The 19978-nt window shown below is 42.4% G+C and overlaps 1 protein-coding gene across 3 annotated transcripts in view; it reads right to left on the bottom strand.

Moving 5' to 3' along the window:
- LOC142599174 (mesoderm induction early response protein 3-like) overlaps positions 1-1321 on the bottom strand; it is a 46018-nt gene extending 44697 nt beyond the window's left edge. Inside the window, exons 1-2 of one of the 3 annotated variants that reach the window (XM_075739006.1) lie at positions 1225-1316; positions 464-488 (exon numbers count right to left, since the gene is read on the bottom strand). In XM_075739006.1, the coding sequence (XP_075595121.1) occupies positions 464-488; positions 1225-1233 (34 nt within the window). In that variant the 5' untranslated portion in view covers positions 1234-1316. Of the gene's footprint in view, positions 1-463; positions 489-1224 lie in introns of all 3 variants that reach the window. The other 2 variants (XM_075739005.1, XM_075739007.1) reach the window with 2 other exon arrangements.
- Between the last annotated feature and the right edge of the window lie 18657 nt (positions 1322-19978).

Below are 19978 nucleotides of genomic sequence, written 5' to 3'. Positions count from 1 at the left end.
TTCATTGGTAGCCCTGCTGATGTTAAATATGCTTGCTTGTGTAAAGTATTCCAAAGAACCTTAACAGCCATTAAAGCCTTCACAATTACATATCATTATGATTTTAAACATTTTCTAATATTATCAAGAAGTCAAAAATTTACACAAGCCTGCAGCATAAGCAACAAGAGAAGCGGTCTCTCTCCAGGCTACATGGCTTTACTGAGATACTGACTTAAAAGTGCTACAAAACTTTGTTTTCATTTTGAGTTCCGAGCAGCCAATTACTAACTGCGACCAGAGTTAAGGGAAGAACTCCACAGTGCTCATCTCTTAAAAATCAGGTAGGTGGCTAGTTATGTGAACATGAAGCGTTAGGAAAGCTACGAAGCAACAGGGGGTAACTTTGGGAAGGAGCAGAAAGGAGAGCACGGCGTGCGGGCAGCAGGCTAGGTGCCGGGGCAGGAGGTGGGCGAGGACGAACCTGGGCTCGAACTCCCAAAGGAAGCCTGCGGGGAGAGGAGAGCGAGGTGAGATGCAGGCTCCCTCCAGCCCAGAAACAAGTAGGGGGTCTCCATTTAACGCCCCCACCCCACTCCCGGAGCTGCCCCCTTCCCCCGCCACCCCCACTTTCCGCCGCTCCGTGCTCCCTGCCGGCCTCACCCCCGGCCCCCGCCCTGCTCGTCTCTCCATCCCGTTCACCCTCCTCCTTCGCTCCCCACTTGCCGCTCTCCTTTCCTCCTACCCTGGCAGGAGCCCCCCAGGAACCGCGTTCGGCCCGGCGCTCTCGCTCCCTCCAGGCCCCGGCGGGACACGACAGGGGCATGCAGCGGCGGAGGAAGCCGGACCAGCCGCCTCTACGCCGCTCCCAGCCCAGAGCTCACTCTTCCTCACTCCCGCCAGGAATTCCCTATCGCCCACGCTGCTGCTGCGGCGGCGGCGCCGCCGCCGACCCGGCCCGCGCCCCTCGGGGCTGGTGCGGCGGCCGCACCCCCCTCCGCTCTCGGCCGCGGCTTGTCGGCCGCCCGCGAGCTGCGAACCCGGCATCCGCGCTGCGCGGCACCCGCCGTACGGCCTAGTCGCGCAGGCTCCCACTACCCCGGCGCTGCCGGCCACCCTGCTCCGCCTCGCCGTCCCGGAAGCGCCTTACGGGGATGGCGAGGCGGGCGCGGGGAGCCTGCCTGCGGGGAGACCGCGCGGGGAGTGGGCCGAACCCCAACGCCCCAGCTCGCTTTCCCCGCTCACCTCCGCCATATTGGAACGATCAGGCTGAGCAACAGCGCTGCGCCGAGTGCCCGGATGGGACTGCTAAGCCAATGGCAGCTGCCGAGCTGCAGCCAGAGCCAGCCGGGGAGGGAGGGAGCGGAGGGGCCGGCGGGATTAGCTGGGTTGGAGGAGGCAGTGTCGAGACCCCGCCTCCAGCGGCGCCACGGCCTCCTGCCTCGGCTAGCAAGGGTGCTCTGCCCCTCCTCCTCCTCCCCCCTCCCCCCCCGGCCTGCCGCGCCTCGGCCCTGCCCTGCCCGGATAGAGCACTCGATACCAGCCGCAGAGCCCAGGCCTGAGGGGCGCGGCCTCGCCCGGGGAAGCTTCGATCAGCAGAGGCTGCCCGTCCCGGGGCGAGGCGAGCGGGAGTCGCTGGGGCCCTCGCTGTGCTGCCTCGGGGTCCTGATGCCAGCTGGAGCCCAGGTAACACAGACACCCTCCGGCTTCGGCGGCACGCCGCGCTGTCTGGATCAGCTTCTCTGTGATTGCCGCGACTTGCAGTCCTGTCCCGGGGCCGAGAATACTGTGTGGAAACGTTACCTCACGACCGAGTGGTATCTGGTTGTGAGACCTGTTCTTCATATTGAGCCCTTTCCTACGTGCTGGTGTGGAGGAGGGCTAGCAGTTATGCTAAAACCTTACATCCTAAGTGTCTGAAGCAGGAAACAAAATGTCATAGAAATCTTAGAATGGTTTGGGTTGGAAGGGACCTCAAAGATCATCTAGTTCCAATCCCCCTACCATGGGCAGGGACACCCTCCACTAGACCACGTTGCCCAAAGCCTCATCCAACCTGGCCTTGAACACTTCCAGGGATGGGGCCTCCACAACCTCTCTGGGCAACCTGTTCCAGTGCCTCACCACCCTCACAGAGAAGAATTTCTTCCTAACATCTAATCTGAATCGACCCTCCTTCAGCTTAAACCCATTACCCCTTGTCCTGTCACTACACTCCCTCATAAACAGTCCCTCTCCAGCTTTCCTGGAGGCCCCCTTCAGGTACTGGTAAGCCACAATTAGATCTCCCCGGAGCCTTCTCTTCTCCAGGCTGAACAATCCCAGCTCTCTCAGCCTGTCCTCATAGGAGAGGTGCTCCAGCCCTCTGATCAGCTTCGTGGCCCTCCTCTGGACTCTCTCCAACAGCTCCATGTCTCTCTTGTACTGGGGCCCCCAGAGCTGGATGCAGTACTCCAGGTGGGGTCTCACAAGAGTGGAGTAGAGGGGCAGGATCACCTCCCTCGACCTGCTGGCCATGCTTCTTTTGATGCAGCCCAGGATACAGTTGGCTTTCTGGGCTGCAAGTGCACACTGCCAGCTCATGTTGAGCTTCTCATCAATCAACACCCCCAAGTCCTTCTCCTCAGGGCTACTCTCAATCCATTCTCCACCCAGCCTATAGTTGTGCTTGGGATTGCCCTGACCCACGTGCAGGATCTTGCACTTGGCCTTGTTGAACTTCACGCGGTTCACACGGGCCCACCTCTCCAGCCTGTCAAGGTCCCTCTGGATGGCATCCCTTCCCTCCAGCGTGTCGACCACACCACACAGCTTGGTGTCGTCGACAAACTTGCTGAGGGTGCACTCGATCCCGCTGTCCATGTGGCTGAGAAAGATGTTAAACAGTGCCGGTCCCAGTACCGACCCCTGAGGAACGCCACTCATCACTGGACATTGAGCTGTTGACCACAACTCTTTGAGTGCGACCATCCAGCCAAGTCCTTATCCACCAAGTGGTCCATCCATCAAATCCCTGTCCCTCCAATTAAGAGACAAGGATGTCATGTGGGACAGTGTCAGTGTGGTGACAGTTCAGATACCATGGTTTTGAGGATTGTATTTGCAGTAAAGAATAGACACGCAAAGTAAGTTTTTTAATCCCCTAGTTTTATTTATCTCCTGTGCTTTAATTTTTATGAGTTCAAGTAACACAGCTTTCTGCAGTACCAACTGGACTTCTGTATAATGTAAGAAAGTTAGACTTTTTAAAATAGTCTTGCTTGCTTACCTCTCATGCCAAATTTTGAAATGGAATAGTTTCCCTTACCTCCTTTCCAAGACTTTTAGTATTCTGCTATTTTTACACATAAAAAAAGTTTAATTTCACCCTAAAGAACATAGAGAAAAAGTTTTAACTGATTTTTTTTTCATAGTAATAATAATAATTTAATTTTAATAATAGGCAAAGGGGCTTATTTTTTGTGAAGCTTACCAACAGTCAGCAGATTTACAGCACATGCATGTAATGACATCACTGGTAATTAGCAGTGTGGCGCAGCGGAAGCATGCAGGGCCCATAACCCAGAGGTCGACCACCCTCCCCCCTTCCCATCCTTTGATATAATACACAGATATCATTCCCTTGGTCTATGGACCACCCCTGTAAAATGTCCATAAAATGTCCATTGAGTTCATTTAGTCCATGATTTTGGGCTCCATCTCTTATGGTGGTCACTCAGGACAGGAAAGGTGGTGTGTTGCGTGAAGTTACTGGGCACCAAAAACAGCTCAGGTTGGGATACTGCTGCACTTGCACTGCTTCTTGTAAGGCTTGTCCTCCATTGGTTTGAGTGGTTCCTGCTACAGTAATTCCTATAACATGCAACACAAATCATGGGTTACAACAATTTAAAGGTATTTCCATTACAATCTCCAACCCTGGTGCCTTGGACCAGGCCATCGGGTTTAACATTGCAATAACAGCTATAAATTCAATATAGCACATTCCAATCAAACCTGTCATTATCTCGAACCCTTCAAGCCCCGTGTTGGGCGCCAAAAAGGACTGTTGTGGTTTAACCCCAGCTGGCAACTAAGCACCACACAGCCACTTTGCTCACTCCCCCTGTGGCCGGATGGGGGAGAGAATCAGAAAAGTGAGAAAACTCATGGGTTGAGATAAAGACAGTTTAATAAGTAAAGCAAAAGCTGCATACGCAAGCAAAGCAAAACAAGGAATTCATTCACCAATTCCCATTGGCAGGCAGGTGTTCAGCCATCTCCAGAAAAGCAGGGCTCCATCACGCGTAACGGTTACTTGGGAAGACAAACACCATCACTCTGAACATCCCCCCCTTCCTTCTTCTTCCTCCAGCCCCTTATATGCAGAGCATGACATCATATGGTATGGAATATCCCTTTGATCAGTTGGGGTCAGCTGTCCCAGCTGTGTCCCCTCCCCACTTCTTGTGCACCTCCAGCCTACTCGCTGGTGGGGTGGTGTCAGAAGCAGAAAAGGCCTTGATTCTGTGTAAGCACTGCTCAACAATAATGAAAACATCCCTGTATTATCAACACTGTTTTCAGCACAAATCCAAAACATAGCCTCATACAAGCTTTTATGGATAAAATTAACTCTATCCCAGCCAAAACCAGCACAGGGAATTTGTAGCATTTCTTTTATGAAATTAAACAATTTCATTTGTATATAATCATAAATAGTTGTAAACAAAAAGGTAGTTATTGTAGTAGGAACTTAGACAGTCTGACTCTCCTGGCCAATTCACTCCCCTAGTTCCCCTCTACCAGGAGGCAGCAGTTTTTAGTGAGCACTTCCTTCTGAATCATCCTTAATTGGAATCACTGATTTTGTTTGGTTTTATTTGTCATTCAGTTTGAAGTGCCAAGGGGTTTCTTGCTAGTCAATATCTTGGTCAGTTTGCCCTTCAGCCTCTTTTACGTGTTGCTTGCACAGCCCCTGTATTGAGTTTCTCCCTCTTTCTAGACTCCAGAGTCTTCCTCATCTTTTCTGTAACGTGTCTTCTCACTTGTCCAGATGGCACCTTCCTGCCTGTTCGTTAGCAGAGACTCACCCCCACGAAGCTTCTGCCCACGGGAGTTCTCTCAGGCATTTTACAGAGGTGGTCTAAGGAAGGCTTGTTATCAGGAACCCACCTCAGGCTGCACCCTACAGCCCTCCTGGTTTTACCACTGGAGGGATAGGATAATCCTAGTACAAAGGGGATGAGCCCCATGCTCTCTTGAGGGCCCAGCTTTCCCCAGGAAAGGCTTCTTGCTTAGAGAAAGCGGCTTTCTGATTGTCGTGGTCAGCACGACATCTCTGCACACTGTGACTTCATTTGCAATATAACTGAAAACAACTGTTAGCCAGCTAAAAACAGATGACTCTGTACCTCCTCTGTATGCCTTACTGTTGGGCAAGGAGGAGTATAGGAGTTTTTTAATGAAAGGATATGTGTGTTATTAAATTGTAAACAATTAAGAGCATGATGAGCATGATGAGAAACAATTTCTCCTAAGTATAGTATTACAGCTTGCTAATTTTCATTTTATAGCATCGACAGATGTGTCACATTGTATGAAGGAAAAAACATTGCGCTTTTCAGTGTCTCTTAGAATATTTTAAACGCATAAATAATAGCCATCATAATTTGAAAAAAATTTGCAGGAAACTTGCTTTTACTTAGTAATGTGTACTTGTACTTGTGTTTTGAGAGTGTTTTGCCTATTTCATTTGAGCCAATTTATAATAATTAGCAAGTTTATAAAAAGTATCATCATTCTTTTCCAAAAAGTTCACAAAGAAACAAGCACTTATATTCTGCAGATGTGGAAAATAAGACACAGAAAAGTTAAAAAACTCAGCCAAAATCTAAGGCAGGATTTCTGGCAGAAGCGAAAATCAAAACAAGACAATGCTGATTTGAAGCTATTGCATCATCTTTGTAGACTGAAGTTTGTATTTCAGGGATTTCAAATTCTGAGTTATTTTCCACTTATTTACAAATACCAAGAGTTTCTAATAGCAACATGCAAAAATGCCACTATATAAGAGTATAAGTATCACTTATGTTGGGCAGGTGTCCAGTAAGAAGGAACCATATCTCTAAATTCTCAATTCTGAACGAATAAAAGAGGGCCTCTGAAATTTGTTCAGTGTGATCTGGAAAAGAGCATAACATAGCTCCAGGAGGACAAATCTTAGAAAATATTTCATTTGCACTTGACCCTATTCACAGCCTTTCATACCATTAATTTCTTTGTTTGTTTGGGGGTTTTTTTGCAAAGTTTCAGATGACAGAACCATGCAACAGATAGAAGAAACCTCTGCTGCACATTTTTGTCCATGAAGGGAAAAACAGAGAAAGAGGAGCAGCTGAGAAAGAAGTAGATTTCACTCTCTCTAACTTTTTGCATTTAACCTTCTTAGAATACTAGAGCTTTGCTGGGGTGTTTCAGCCTGGTTTAAACATGGATGGAACTTTCTGCTAGTCAGAAAGCTGGTTTTAGTCTGTCTTGAAAATTCTTATAGGTGAATCTTATTTTGGTCATATGTGGTACATTTTTTTCCTCTAAGGCTGATTGGTAATAAAGGTAAGGAACTGCAAAAGCTGAGCTTACTGTATCAACCTTGACAGTAGTTCTTTTTGGAGATCATGTCACAAAACTCAGATGATCTTTGAACTGTGAGTTATATCCCATATCTAGGCTTCTTAGTGGTTCTAGCAAACAGATTTAAAAAGTGGTATAGGTTTGTGTCTTTTTTTTTGAGAGAGGGGGGTAAGGAGAGATTATTCTATTAATTAGATCAGTTAATACAGCTGAGAAGACACTGACAGACTTTTCTACATGCAATTCCTTCATCAGGTCTGTCTGTGTAGAGAAACAACACATATGTTGGGCCAGTTTCCTAAAGTAAGCCTCTGTAGTAACTACACATACTTTTAAGAAACATGGTAGTTTGTACATTGTAGGCAAAACTTGCAGAAAATCCTTCCAAAAATGGGTTTGTTCACTTTATTTGGATGTGAAATTTTTCTAAATGAATCTAGTCGTTAAAAAATAGGTGAAATAAAATGTCAAGTTGGTGTCAATACAGATTTTTTAAAGAAAAAGGGATAACGTAAATAGATTTGGCTGTGAAATGAATCTGCATTAAAATATGAGATCTGCTCATATTTAAGTATGTGCAAGATCCTATCATCATGCTGGTCATCTGGTCTCCTTATTTCAAAATTAACATGCTCTAAGTTCACAAGTTAGCTAGGTGCATTTCAGGGAAAATACAGGAATTTAATTTTATAGAGAAAAGGGTAAGGTATAGATAAGTAGCTTATGAAAAAAATAGTAATTTAGTATTGTATGTTCAGTTCATAATTCCTTCAACTTGTTCCTTTTCATCTAAATTGTTCCTTGTGATTAACAGTTATTATTTTGAGCTCTTTGTGAAATTTAGAACAGTGGGTATTCACTTGCTATTATTTCACTTTCCTGGATGGAACAGGGCAGAAGTTGAGTATATTTAGGATTTACTTGCTTATTATTTTAGAGAAGGTATATAGCATAACTTTATCCTTCAACAGAATAAATGTAACATAGACAGCATTCATTTGGGACATATTTGAAGAACAGTTGCACCCTTTTAACATCAATTCATTAGCTTACATTGGATAACTTACATGAAAGGAATACTGCTTAATGGAGATAAACCATTAAAAATAGTTCCATATAACCCTTGTTTTAATACCACCTACTGTTTCTGAAACACCTTCTTAGAGATGGATGCTTTTACTGTTAAAGGGGAAAAAGCTACTAGTCAGGCTATTTTCAGTTACAACATGGGTGAAAAACTTGAAATGGTGAAGCTGTTCTTTTAAAAGCTTGATTCTTAATAGTCTTTTTACCTTCAAATTAGTATAATGAAAGAATGGCCTCTGAGTTCTTATCCTGGCTTTTTGTTAGTGTCACCAAGATATTGATTCTTTCAGACAGAAACAGTCATTATCTTGAGAGAGATAAAATGATAAATTAATTTCAATAATATAGTTCAAATTTATACTTGTGTATCATTCGAAATTAATACCTAGTTATTGCTTAAAAATATGAACTATTACCTACAGCTTTATTGAAGTTTTTGCCCAGAATGCTGCTCCCATCGAAGTCAGTGGTAATTTTAATATTACAGTTCTTCAGAAAAGAATGAGTCAACAAGCACTTATGTTTTAATTTTCAGAGCTGTTTAGCACTTGTTAGTTGTATTAAAGTACACTGGACACAGAGATGTTCAGAACTCATGAAAAATAAAATAATTAGAGGTTACACATCCTATGATGCAAATTATAATGGTAATTTCTTTAATACAGTCAAATCCCATTGTCTTATTTGTGTAGGTAGACACACTGAAATCCCAAAGCAATTGAAAAAGTCATTTTACCTTCCTTTCCTGGAAGGGATAATAGATATAAATAGACAAGCACAGATACTTTATACTAGAGTTCATTGTGTTACTGCAAATGATAATGACTAGATGTTGCTATGTACTTTTGTATAATGCTTACATTCTTTTAATTTTGTTACTTAAAGTGCTTCATATTGTGAACATGCAGCTGAAAGATATTTAAAACTTTGCAACAAGGACTGTTTATTTGAACTGTGTTTGTACTGAGGAATTCTCACTGTGTTTGGGATCTGATTGTACAAATACTTCTCTGTTGAGAAGAACATACATTAGAATTGGGTTTTATTATTAATATTAGGTGGCCATTTTCTTTCTAGTTTTTAAATATTGGGCTCATTGCATCTGAAGCTTTTTGGATCAAATCTGTATTAATCAGATTTTAAACCTGTTATATGAAAATTTTTATTTTTGTCCTTCTGCCTGATTTTTTGGTTCAGATTGATTGTATATTTGGCACACTGGGCTTTTAGTACAAGGTTAAGTATTTTGTACATCTTCATGAAGTGGCACAAAAATGTGTAATAGTAAGGAATTAAATATATTTCCATATTTTTCTTTAATATTTGCTTAATTAACAATCTGAGTGTATAATATACTCGCATAAATATCTTGTATTCTGTTCCTAGAACAAATGAAAGTCAAAGACATTTCAAGTGCCTGCCAAAATACATTTTTAACTTTTGGTCTCATACTTCATCCTGTCATCCAAGTTTGTGCAATAAATCATTTAATTTTAAATTAATTATACATTTTTCATATTAAAATGAGTTCTAAGACTTGTATTTAAATATTGATGGTTAGTATGTGGTGGGAGTTAAAATGTTTCTGGTTTTATTTATTATACCTCAGCATTTCCCATACATTTTTGTTTCATTGTATTTATTCCGTGCTTTCATATACTGATATAGACAGTCCCTGAATATGGAATAAGCTATATCTCTTCACTTATCTCACAGTCTGTAGTCTGATCTACACCAAACTGAACCTTAAATTACATATAGTATTCAGAATACTAAATTTGGATTTCATCTCTTCAAACTACCCAGAGGTACATCAGTCATTCAAAACCAGTAATTCTTAGCTTTGTTCTTAAATCTCAACTGTTGCCTAAGTTCTGTGTGAGTTACCCTTTGCTTATATCATGGTTCACTGAAAGGACTTTTAAAAACATGTGTGAGCATCTGTGGCAAAAATCTTGGCCTACTTTTCAAAGTATGCTTAACAAGAGAGAACTGTTCATATGGAGATATCTTTTTTTTTCTTTTCTATATTCATTTCCAACTTAAATGTCATCATAACCTCCTATAGTAGTTTTCCACAACAGACATGTTCTGCTCAGCCTACCTAGTTTCAGAAGCTGTTTCTGTTAAATTTAGATTGCTTTAATGTAAAAATGTTGTCACTTTCTTCTATGCTCTACATACTTCTGAAGATCCAAGTACAGTTTGGGTTCAGAAGACCAAATAACATGGTTTACAACAAAAAGTGCTATAAATATTGCTTCACAAATTTACCAGTCTGGATATCTTCTGTCTTTCCTCTTGTTCATCATGACAGACAATGACTATGTTTATGCTAGGATTTCTTCATCAGTAAAGACGTATGGTTTTATCAGTGTAGTTTAATTATTCCCCACACAAGCAAAACAACCTGTATTAGTAGAAGCATTGTTTTGCTGGTATAAACTCTGTGTTTATATACCAGGAGAAACACATGGTATAGTTATGCTGTGCATGGCAGGAACCTCTTCACAAATCAAATTCACATGCCAGCAGGCTTAAAAATTAATTCCTTTAAACTAATCTTCACACACTAAGAATGGTCCTGTTGACTTTGCTGGAACTGCTTGAACGCTCATGACATGTAAACTAAAGTGCACTAAAAGAGGAGAGCTCTTGATTTGAATTCAGCGTGAGGTTTGACACTGATCTCAGTGAGGTAAGGACATCACCTCAGCTGTTTGCAGGGTCAAAGCCTTGCTTTTCATGAAGTGGAAATGGTATTATACCTTCTTTTATGAAACAATTAGAGAGATATAAATCAAACCCATTTCCCATTACTGATTTCCCCAATGATCACCACAGCTTTTCCTGTGGTTACTAATATTGATGTGGTTATTGTCACAGGAAGGAAATTGAAGGATCATATATGAGGCAACACAAACGTTAACCTATCAGGAGGATTGATATGGATGAATTTATAATCTCCTGCTATTTATTGTGTCTCTCTTTTGATACCCACAACATATCATCATACTGGGTACTATTGAATGGCATTTAAAGAACAATGCAGTCATCAGGCACAGTCAACATGGGTTCACAAAGGGAAAGTCTTGTTTAACTAATTTGATATCCTTCTACGATAAGGTCACCCATCTAGTGGATGAAGGGAAGGTGGTGGATGTAGTTTTTCTGTATTTTAGTAAGGCTTTTGATACTGTCCCTCACAGCATCCTTCTGGACAAGTTGTCCAACTGTGACATGAGCAGGTACATGGTGCGCTGGGTGAAGAACTGGCTGAATGGCAGAGCTCAAAGGGTTGTAGTGAATGGGACTACATCTGGCTGGCGACTGGTCACTAGCAGCGTTCCTCAGGGTTCAATTCTAGGGCCAGTTCTGTTCAATACATTTATCAATGATCTGGATGCAGGAGTTGAATGCACCATTAGCAAGTTTGCTGATGATACTAAACTGGGAGGTGCTGTTGACTTTCTGGAGGGACAAGAAGCCTTGCAGAGGGATCTAGATAGATTGGAGCACTGGGCAATCATCAATGGCATGAAATTTAACAAGACCAAATGCCAGATTCTGCACCTGTGATAGAGTAACACTGGGCACAATTAGAAATTGGGAGAGGAGTGGCTGGAGAACAGCCCTGCAGAAAGGGATCTGGAGGTGCTGGTTGACAGCAGGCTCAATATGAGTCAGCAGTGTGCCCTGGCAGCCAAGAGGGCAAACTGCATCCCAGAGTGGATCATACACAGTATAACCAGCCGGTCAAGAGAGGTGATTATCCCGCTGTATTAAGCATTGGTGCGGCCTCACCTTGAGTACTATGTGCAGTTCTGGGCCCCAAAATTTATGAAGGATGTTAAGGTACTCAATTGCATCCAGAGGAGGGCAACAAAGCTGGTGAAAGGGCTGGAAGGAATGTCCTATGAGGAGCAGCTAGGGACTCTGTGTTTGTCTAGTTTGGAGAAAAGGAAGCTGAGGGATGACCTCATTGCTCTCTGCAGCTTCCTGAGGAGGGGAAGTGGAGAGGGAGGTGCTGATCTCTTCCCCCTGGTATCCAGTGACAGGACACGTGGGAATGGTTCAGAGCTGCACCAGAGGAGGTTCAAATTTGACATTAGGAAGCATTTCTTTACCGAGAGGGTAGTCAAACACTGGAACAGGCTTCCTAGAGAGGTGGTTGATGCCCCATGACTGTCAGTGTTTAAGAGGCATTTGGATAATGACCTTAATAACATGCTGTAACTTTTGGTCAGCCCTGAAGTGGTCAGGCAGTTGGACTAGATCATTGTAGGTCACTTCCAACTGAACTAACTATTCTATATAATGTATTGCAAAGCCAGAAGATGCTCAGAATAGTTGTGCAGAGTGGAGCCTTTAGCCATAACTCACTCAAATTGAAAGATAATTTCAGATCATTAATATAGCCTTAAGTGTGTGTTGTCAGAGTGGCCTGAGGATGCTTTATTGATTCTATACACTTAGTTTTCATGTTGCTTTGAGTTCATCTCTTATTTTCCTAAATATTGTTACCCATCATTGTCACCGAAATTCGGGAATAAAAGAAAACTCCTTAACACCAATTTAGCATCAAGAAGCAGGCATTTCCATTTATTGCAGTGCTGGGTGTCAGGAGGATAGTTCCTCTAATCAGGCACCCCTAACACTGGTTCTCTTGTCATATTTATACACAAATGTTACAAAGATTACAAAGTGGTACACTCCCTGTTACAATAATTGGTTCATATTTCTTTGCCTAGTATGCAAACTAGAACGCATGCTCAGTTCCTTTCTCCACCTCTATCTTTTGAGTAGGTGGTATAATTTGGGTAGGGGGCTTATGGGTTGGTGGTCATGGGGACCCTGGCCCGAGTTACCTTTCCCCTAGTTTCTCAATACTTTGGTGTTGGTAATTGTTTGCTATATGCCTCAGGAAGATAAGGATGCTCCTGGAGGCAATTAATGTCCTCCCTTTCTGCAAAGTATGTCCATAAGGACCTTGAAGTGTCTTGTAGCTCCTCCTTTTTCTCATGATGTGTAGCAGGTGCTCATTCTAAGAATCATTAGCCTTCTACCTAAAGTAACAATGAATAGTTTCTTATCACATATAATACAAGTAGGCCTTCCTTACAGACCTATCTTTTTGGCTACATCATATTTTAGGATTGTATATGTTGCTTTGGGACTTGTATACGATCCCTTTGGTCAGAGCTTTATTGGTATTACATGTGTTTGAAGCACTCAGCATAGTGATTCCTGGAATCCTGAGATGTTTTTGGTGACTTTTCCTGGTTGAACAAACCTGTTAGCTTCTAGCTACCACTGCGACATGAAAATGGGTTATTTTAAGAGCATATACATATATATCTGCAAAATACATTAAAAATACTACTATTTGTCAGGACTCTGAGACTTTTTTGTAAAAAAATCAGCACATAATTTCAGTTCCTACAATAATTTAAATCTCATAGAAGACACTGCCAATGGAAGAAAATACAGAATCAAAAACATTTGCCATTACCCTTTCTAATGATATTTAAACATTTTGTATACGTAATTTTTCATATAATTAACTGCAAAATAATTTGACTTGCAGTGGAAATGAGATTTCAAAAATGCAAAAGATTATTTTAGACACTTAGTTCCCAGGCTGCAAAAATCCATCATGTTTCTTTCAAAAAGGCACACATTGAATGACTGCACATGCATTAAACATATTTCCACTCTTAAATTTGTAAGTTAAAGCTATTTCTATCAATTCAATGAAGATGCTTTTTTTTTTTTTTTCTATTAAGTGGTGGTTATAGACTCTTTTACTCACTTCAGGCCCCGCTGGCACCATGATTTAATTCCGTTGCATTTGCAAGCTCTGCTCAGTGTCACTGAGATGCAGATGACCTTTGGTCTATGCTCTGCCTGTAGCTGCAGGCCTGCTGTACCCCCACCGCACATTCTCTCTGCCACCGACCAGGTTGTTCTCGAGGCCCTTCCCGCCCATGGCAGGCCCGCAGGGAGGCCAGCATCTGGCTCTACGCCACACATGGACCCTCCAGCGGCCAGCTAGGGCCTCGTGGCGCCCGCCCAGGCTGGTTCGTACGACTGCGCTCTGGGCTCGCGTCTCGGTTTCGGTGACCCATTTCAGCACTACAGCGCTCAACCTGGACCACAGCGGCTCATACCACTAGCCGGAAACTGCCGCTACCTCCCAAGTGCTTGCCTTCTCAGGCCGCTCTCTCGAGCGGCTGCTGATGTCGGTAAGAGTGACGCTGTAGAGGTGTGCCGCCGCACGGTTAATTACGGCGGCGCTTGGGACTCCTGCGGGCGGGGCAGGGCGGAGCGCGCGCTGGGGATTCCCTGCTGTCCCGTGCGGAACGTTCGGGATTGTTCCCGTGACGTCACGACAGGGGAGCTCCCGCCGGTAGGGCAAGGTTGCACCCTCGGTAGCGGCCGAGAAGCTCCGCCTCGGACGCCCGCGGCCGATCTCGCGAGGCTTGGGCGCGCAGAGGATTGCGGCTCGGCGCGGCGCCATTTTGGGAGTGAGGCGAGCGGGGTGTGTGTGTGTGTGTGCGCGCGCGCGCGCGCACATGGGGGGGTGGTGTGTGTGTGCGCGCGCGCGCGTCGCTCTTGCGTCTGGGGATCCTATGGTTCTTGGGGGGCGCGAGGAGGCAGCCCCTGCTAGGAGTGGCCTGGTGGCGGTGGGCTGGGGGTGGAGGGGCCGCCTCGTTTCTTCCCCCGCCGCGGGGCGAGGCCTGTCCTCGAGGAGGGCAAGGAGAGCTGTCCTTGGCGTGGCGGCCGGTGGTGGCAGCGGCGGCTGTTGCTGCTGCGCGGGAGTGGCGCGGCCCCCCTGGAAGTCAGGGTGAGCGCCCAGCGCGGGCCTACGGAGCCCTTCCCGAGGCCCGCCGTGACGTCGCAGCAAAAGGCCCGGTTGGGGCCGAGGAACTGGCTGTCTGCCCGCGCACTTCACAGGCAGGCGGCTCCGAAGCGGCTAGGCTACCCCCAGGGCCGTGCTGGAGGGGTTCCCCCAGGAGGCTCTCGCCGCTCCTCTGGGCTTGTTCTGTGCTTGAGCTCGGTGTCCCTGGCCCAGGTCAGCGCCTTCCTCCTCAGGTGCCTCCTGCAGATTTATTTATCTATCTTTCCAAATAAAATGAGAAATGCCCCTTTCCGGTTGTTTTCTATTCTCGGAAATTAGAGATGGGAAAACATTTCCACTGATAGGCTGCGTTCTCTGATAAATATGCCTGCTGCTTTCTCCAGGATGTGAGTGAACGTTTAACTGAGGCTTCTGTACTCGGGTTTGCCTGCCTGATTGCATATGTGTTTACTTTTTAAGATTCAGATTTATGTACCTGTCTAATGCCAATTCACGTTTCAAAAGGGAAACCGAATTGTTCTGGTTCTTTTTCCCACAGGCAATTTGGGTTACAGAGAGAGTCCTGGATATCTGGAGCCTTTTTTGCTTCAGCTGGTAGGGAGGAAAAAAGGGGGGAACTGTCCTGCACCAGGTGCTTCTTGTGAAAGGGGAGAAATATTGGACACTGATCTGGGATTATTTGTCCAAGTGCTTCCTCCTGAAAAGGCTTCTGAAACAATCATTAGGCATCTAAGAAGTGAGTTGGAAGTTTGAAGTCATGAGCTTTTTCTTTCTAGTGGTGCAGAGCACCTCACCCTTGGATGCTTTTGTCCACGTGGCATGGATATGTGGCTAGATTTATCAAGTTTTGAGTACTTCAGCTGCCAAGATAAAGTGCTGTTTTGCTTTTAGTTACTGTTTTCTTCCAAGCAACATTCTGTCCGAGTCATAGGCTAGGCATAACCAGTTTTGTTAACTGGGTCCAGGTTAAATGCAGCCTGAGTCACTGTGTAGGCATTGCTGAAACGTTTCATGGCAGATATTTTTACCCTTGTTTTATTTTTTTAGATTTTTCTGATATAGCCTCCTGTCATTTTGCAATGAGACCTATTTTCTAAATTGTCTAATATAAATTTGTTTATATTTGTTCTTTTATATTTTATTTAACATTTTTGTTGAAAAATGTTGCCAATAAGCAATGTGGTGGTATCCAGATGCATTTGTAAGCAACAGCTCTCTGTTACCCAAAGCTAGGAAATGTTCCTCAGTTCAGATGTGAAATTTGGATTTTTGGCTTCACAATTTGTGGTGTAAAAAGTGTATTTATTTCACCTGTAGTTGATGCTTCTTATAGTGAAATGTACATGGAATAGACAAGAGAAGAAGCTGTAAGAGGAAAAAAAAAAGAGCTTCTTAAGGCAGAGACTTGCCAAATTTTGGAAATAGCCTTGTGGGATCTAAGCAAGAAGGATGGGTAATTGATTTCTGTGAGGTCAAATCTATGTCAAACAGATATAAATGTAGTATTGATAAGAACTCTGGATATTATCTCAAGGACAACAAACTGGAGAAATATAAATCACATAGTACTAACACCTTGTGCAGTCCTCTTGGATTAGGTAAGTGTTGTAGTGTTCATAAATCAATTTACACTGGAATAAACAGTTTATCAGTAGAATGATTAAACCAGTAACACTTACTACCTAGAGGATGATGAGGTTTTTTTGGGTTTTTTTTTCAGAACATTGAAATAAGCTTGCAGAATCTAATTTTTACTTGCTATTTTTAATAAATAATGGAATATTTTTAAGAATTTGAAGAATACATGTATTACTACAAAAAGAAAAGCATGAGTGTGATTTTTCTGGGAGATTAAAAATACGTACATTTAGACTGAATCTATAGGTCATTTATCCTTCATGTTAATATTGTAATCTCAACAATGAGCTGTTATACTTATTGAGCAAGTCTACTGGATGGCTTGTGCGTCTCAGTATTTCCATTTGCATTAGACACTTTTGCAGCATGAAGGTACTGATTATGTAGCATTGCTTTTTTTATTTCCTTCCACTGTTCTTTGTCATTTATGGAAGCCAGATATTTACTATCAAAATTAATTTACTGCCTATGCAAACTGGCTTTTTAATGTGTTGATATTTTAAGGCTGGGTTCAGAGTAATTTTCTATTCTGTAATGGGAATGAATGAGTCTGGTTTGATAGTATGCTATAGCACCCCCCCTACCTTTTTGGAAGGATTCAAACCAAAATAATAATGGCGAACTAACCAATTGTATGTGTTATTGTTGGATGTATTGCTGCCCCCTTCCCCCCGTAGTGGTTAAATGTTTCTGAAGATAGATATAGTTTAAATGTTGAAATTAATATATTTACAATATATTTTTTGTAGGTTTGCTTTCAGCTGAATTACTACTGCCTCAAAGAAAATCAAGATGGACAGAACAACTTAATTCAGAAGTCAGTGGTAATTTTATGAACTTCTCTCTCCCCTACCCTATCTTGATTATTCATAAAGTTTTAAATAATTAAAGCATTATTGGGTAGACTGTAAACTGAGTGTCTGGTAAAGGTGACACATTTACCTTAGTCACAACCTTTTCCAAAATTTTTCAGAGCTTCTACAATACTGAAGTATTAGTAATAGTGAGCTAATGAAAAAATGGTTTCTCTAAGGGCACTGCAAAGATGTTTGGGAAGATGGCTTGTGTGAAAGCCTTGTAGAAAAGTAATTTAAAGCATGTTAAACTGTGTCTAAACACTACAGTGTTTTTTTGGTTTTTTTTGTTGGTCATCCCCCTGTAACTTGTTATTTTGACCATAAATGAAAGACTTAGACCTAAATAAGTATTTTAAATTCTTAGGGTCGCTGAAGTAGTGTTGTCCCAAAACTGGGGGTTTGTTTACCTGGTGTGCAATACGCCAATATACACACAGAGCAGGGGTATTAATAAAATACATGCAATAAGCATGTTTGCGCAGATATGGGTGTCTGTCCCAAGACAGCGCACCAAAGCTCCAAATCGGTGGTTATTTATACATAAAATATTAACATATTCATCTTTCTAATACATATGCATTGTTATTCTATTAAATGATTGGGTTAGATTTCTTCGTCTAGCATGCAAACTAGAACGCATGCTCAGTTCTTTTTTCCCCCTTTATCTTTTGAGTAGGTGGTATAATTGGGGTAGGTGGTTCATGGGTCGGTGGTCACAATTCCCCTTGCCAGAATTACCTTTCCCCTAGTCTCCCGGTACTTTTGGCAAGTCCAAATGGTTCTTCAAGGCTTGTTGGTCAAACTAACAATTTATCAGTTACGCTTCTACTTCTTGACAGTCACATACATTGTTTGGATAACTGTTAACTAACACAGGGGTAGGACTATACAACGGTCATCCTTAGCAGCAATAGTCTTGGTTACATTTGATTTTGTTGTAACAGTAGTTCTGTTCTATGTTTTGTCTTGCCAGTATCTAAAAGTTGATCTAGCTTCAGTATTTTGCTTTCTTTGAATGGCTTTGCTGTTTTGTTATTTGAACTTCTATTTCAATTTTGCTGTTTTGAAAACATGGAAACTGTGGAACACTAATAGGAGTCTGTTTCTGTAATCTCTTGGGGCTCTTCTACATCGAGTCTCAGTGTGGCTGGGATTGACTGAATGAACTGAGCCACATGTAAAGAAACCAAACTAACAGGATAGAATTATCTTCCTTGTTCTTTTAGTTTGCTTGAAAATGCTTGGTAAATGGGAATATTCAGGTGTGAGTGGTCATTTCATTAGATTTTGTCTATTATATGGCCATAAACATAGTAATACAAGTACTTGCTTCTTAAATCATAGAAAAATTGATGTCTGTCTGTTTTCAAGCTATTAATTTTCAGTGCTATGAGACACTTTCACCTCTCGACAAGAGGTTCTCACTGAAATCAAGGAACTGCATTCCCTCCACTTAGTATTTTGGTGACATCTTTATCTGGACTCTTTCTCTGCTGGATGTTTGGAAGAGTTTGCTTTTTAGCTTTATTAAATTAACTCTTTCTTTACATCTTTCTGGTTGCTGGTAGGATTTTTTTTTTCCCCACCATGTTTTTCTTGGGAAGTGCAGTTGTTCTTATTTGTATGCATATGTATTTGACACAGATTCAGGCACGTTTTACAGCTGTGCCCTTATACCCTAAGCAAAATTCATACTTGGGTGAGGACCATTGAGGAGAAAATGCCTAGCATACTGGCCCACTTTAATTCCTTCTTTAGGTTTTTAATTGTATAATGCTGACAGTCTGTTAAGTGGTTTGTAGACAGTTATGAAGATAAGGTCCTTGCCCCCGAGAGCTTATACTTTAAGCCTTGATGTAAACATAGTTTTTGTACTGGAATAACTGTCAACAGCTTGGCTTTTTTACTGATGCATTCCTTCTGGTAGAATCCTAAAATTAGTACATTTGTATTGAAAAATTGTCTTGAATGGTTTAGGCTGCTCTGCTGTGTGAAAAAACTACTGGTAGAAGCTTTTAACAGTAAGAGAGTAAGCAGAGTTTAAACTTGCAGCAAAGCTTAAGTGGAATTAAATCTGTAAAATGATATAGGGAAATTGTGTAGATATTTAGCTTTGTTAGTACTTCACAAGCTAATGTACTTTAAGCTTTTTTTTTTTTTTTTCTCCATTCTATTGAGATTCTTGTGTTTAAAATGTATGGATAAAACAGTTTGACAGTGATAGTTCATCAGTAACTTCTGGGGAAGTTGCTCTTAGTTCTTTATTTTTTAGTACCAGGAGTAAATTTTGTCTTGCAAGGAGAACTATTTGCAGACCTTATTATAAGTGAACTTGAAGGAGTCTTGGCATGCTTTTTGTTTTGTTTTTTTAACTGTGTGGATTTGAGCAGTAATATTACACAGTGACTGATGATAATGCCCTATATGGTGCTATCAACTCTTCCACAATCATCTCCTTTCATATTTTAAGTAAACATACTCTGGGAAACAGCTGAAATTATGTAGAATTGGTTTTCTGCTTTATATGCTCAGGATATTTTAAAACTGCCACCTTTTTCAACTGCTTTTTCTTCACATCCTTGTGAAGACTCCAAAGTGCAAAAGCATTCCTGGTGATTTTGTTACATAATGTACGCTGAACTGGATGGTGATGTTAGTGCACTAATGCTTCAGGTTTTGGACTTTGAACCTTGCAGAGGGCGAGACACTAGTGTTTATCCAGCTTTCCGCTAAATGGTACTGCAAGTGTAGGATTTCAAGCAGAAGGAACCTGGTTCTAGTTTACCTTCAAATATGAAGTTATTCTGTGTTACAAAATAGTTAGCTTTTTTAATTTACATTTTGGTACAGTAAGAAGGAAAAACTTTTTTTTGGATGAAAGAGATGATCAAGGTATTTTAAGCTCTCTCATTAAATTTGGCTCTTTCTAAAACACTTCCTAAAA

Source organism: Balearica regulorum, chromosome W, assembly GCF_011004875.1.
Source record: "Balearica regulorum gibbericeps isolate bBalReg1 chromosome W, bBalReg1.pri, whole genome shotgun sequence".
Taxonomy (NCBI): domain Eukaryota; kingdom Metazoa; phylum Chordata; class Aves; order Gruiformes; family Gruidae; genus Balearica; species Balearica regulorum.
Note: the sequence above shows the minus strand (reverse complement) of the source record. Positions and strands in the feature narration are given on the sequence as shown.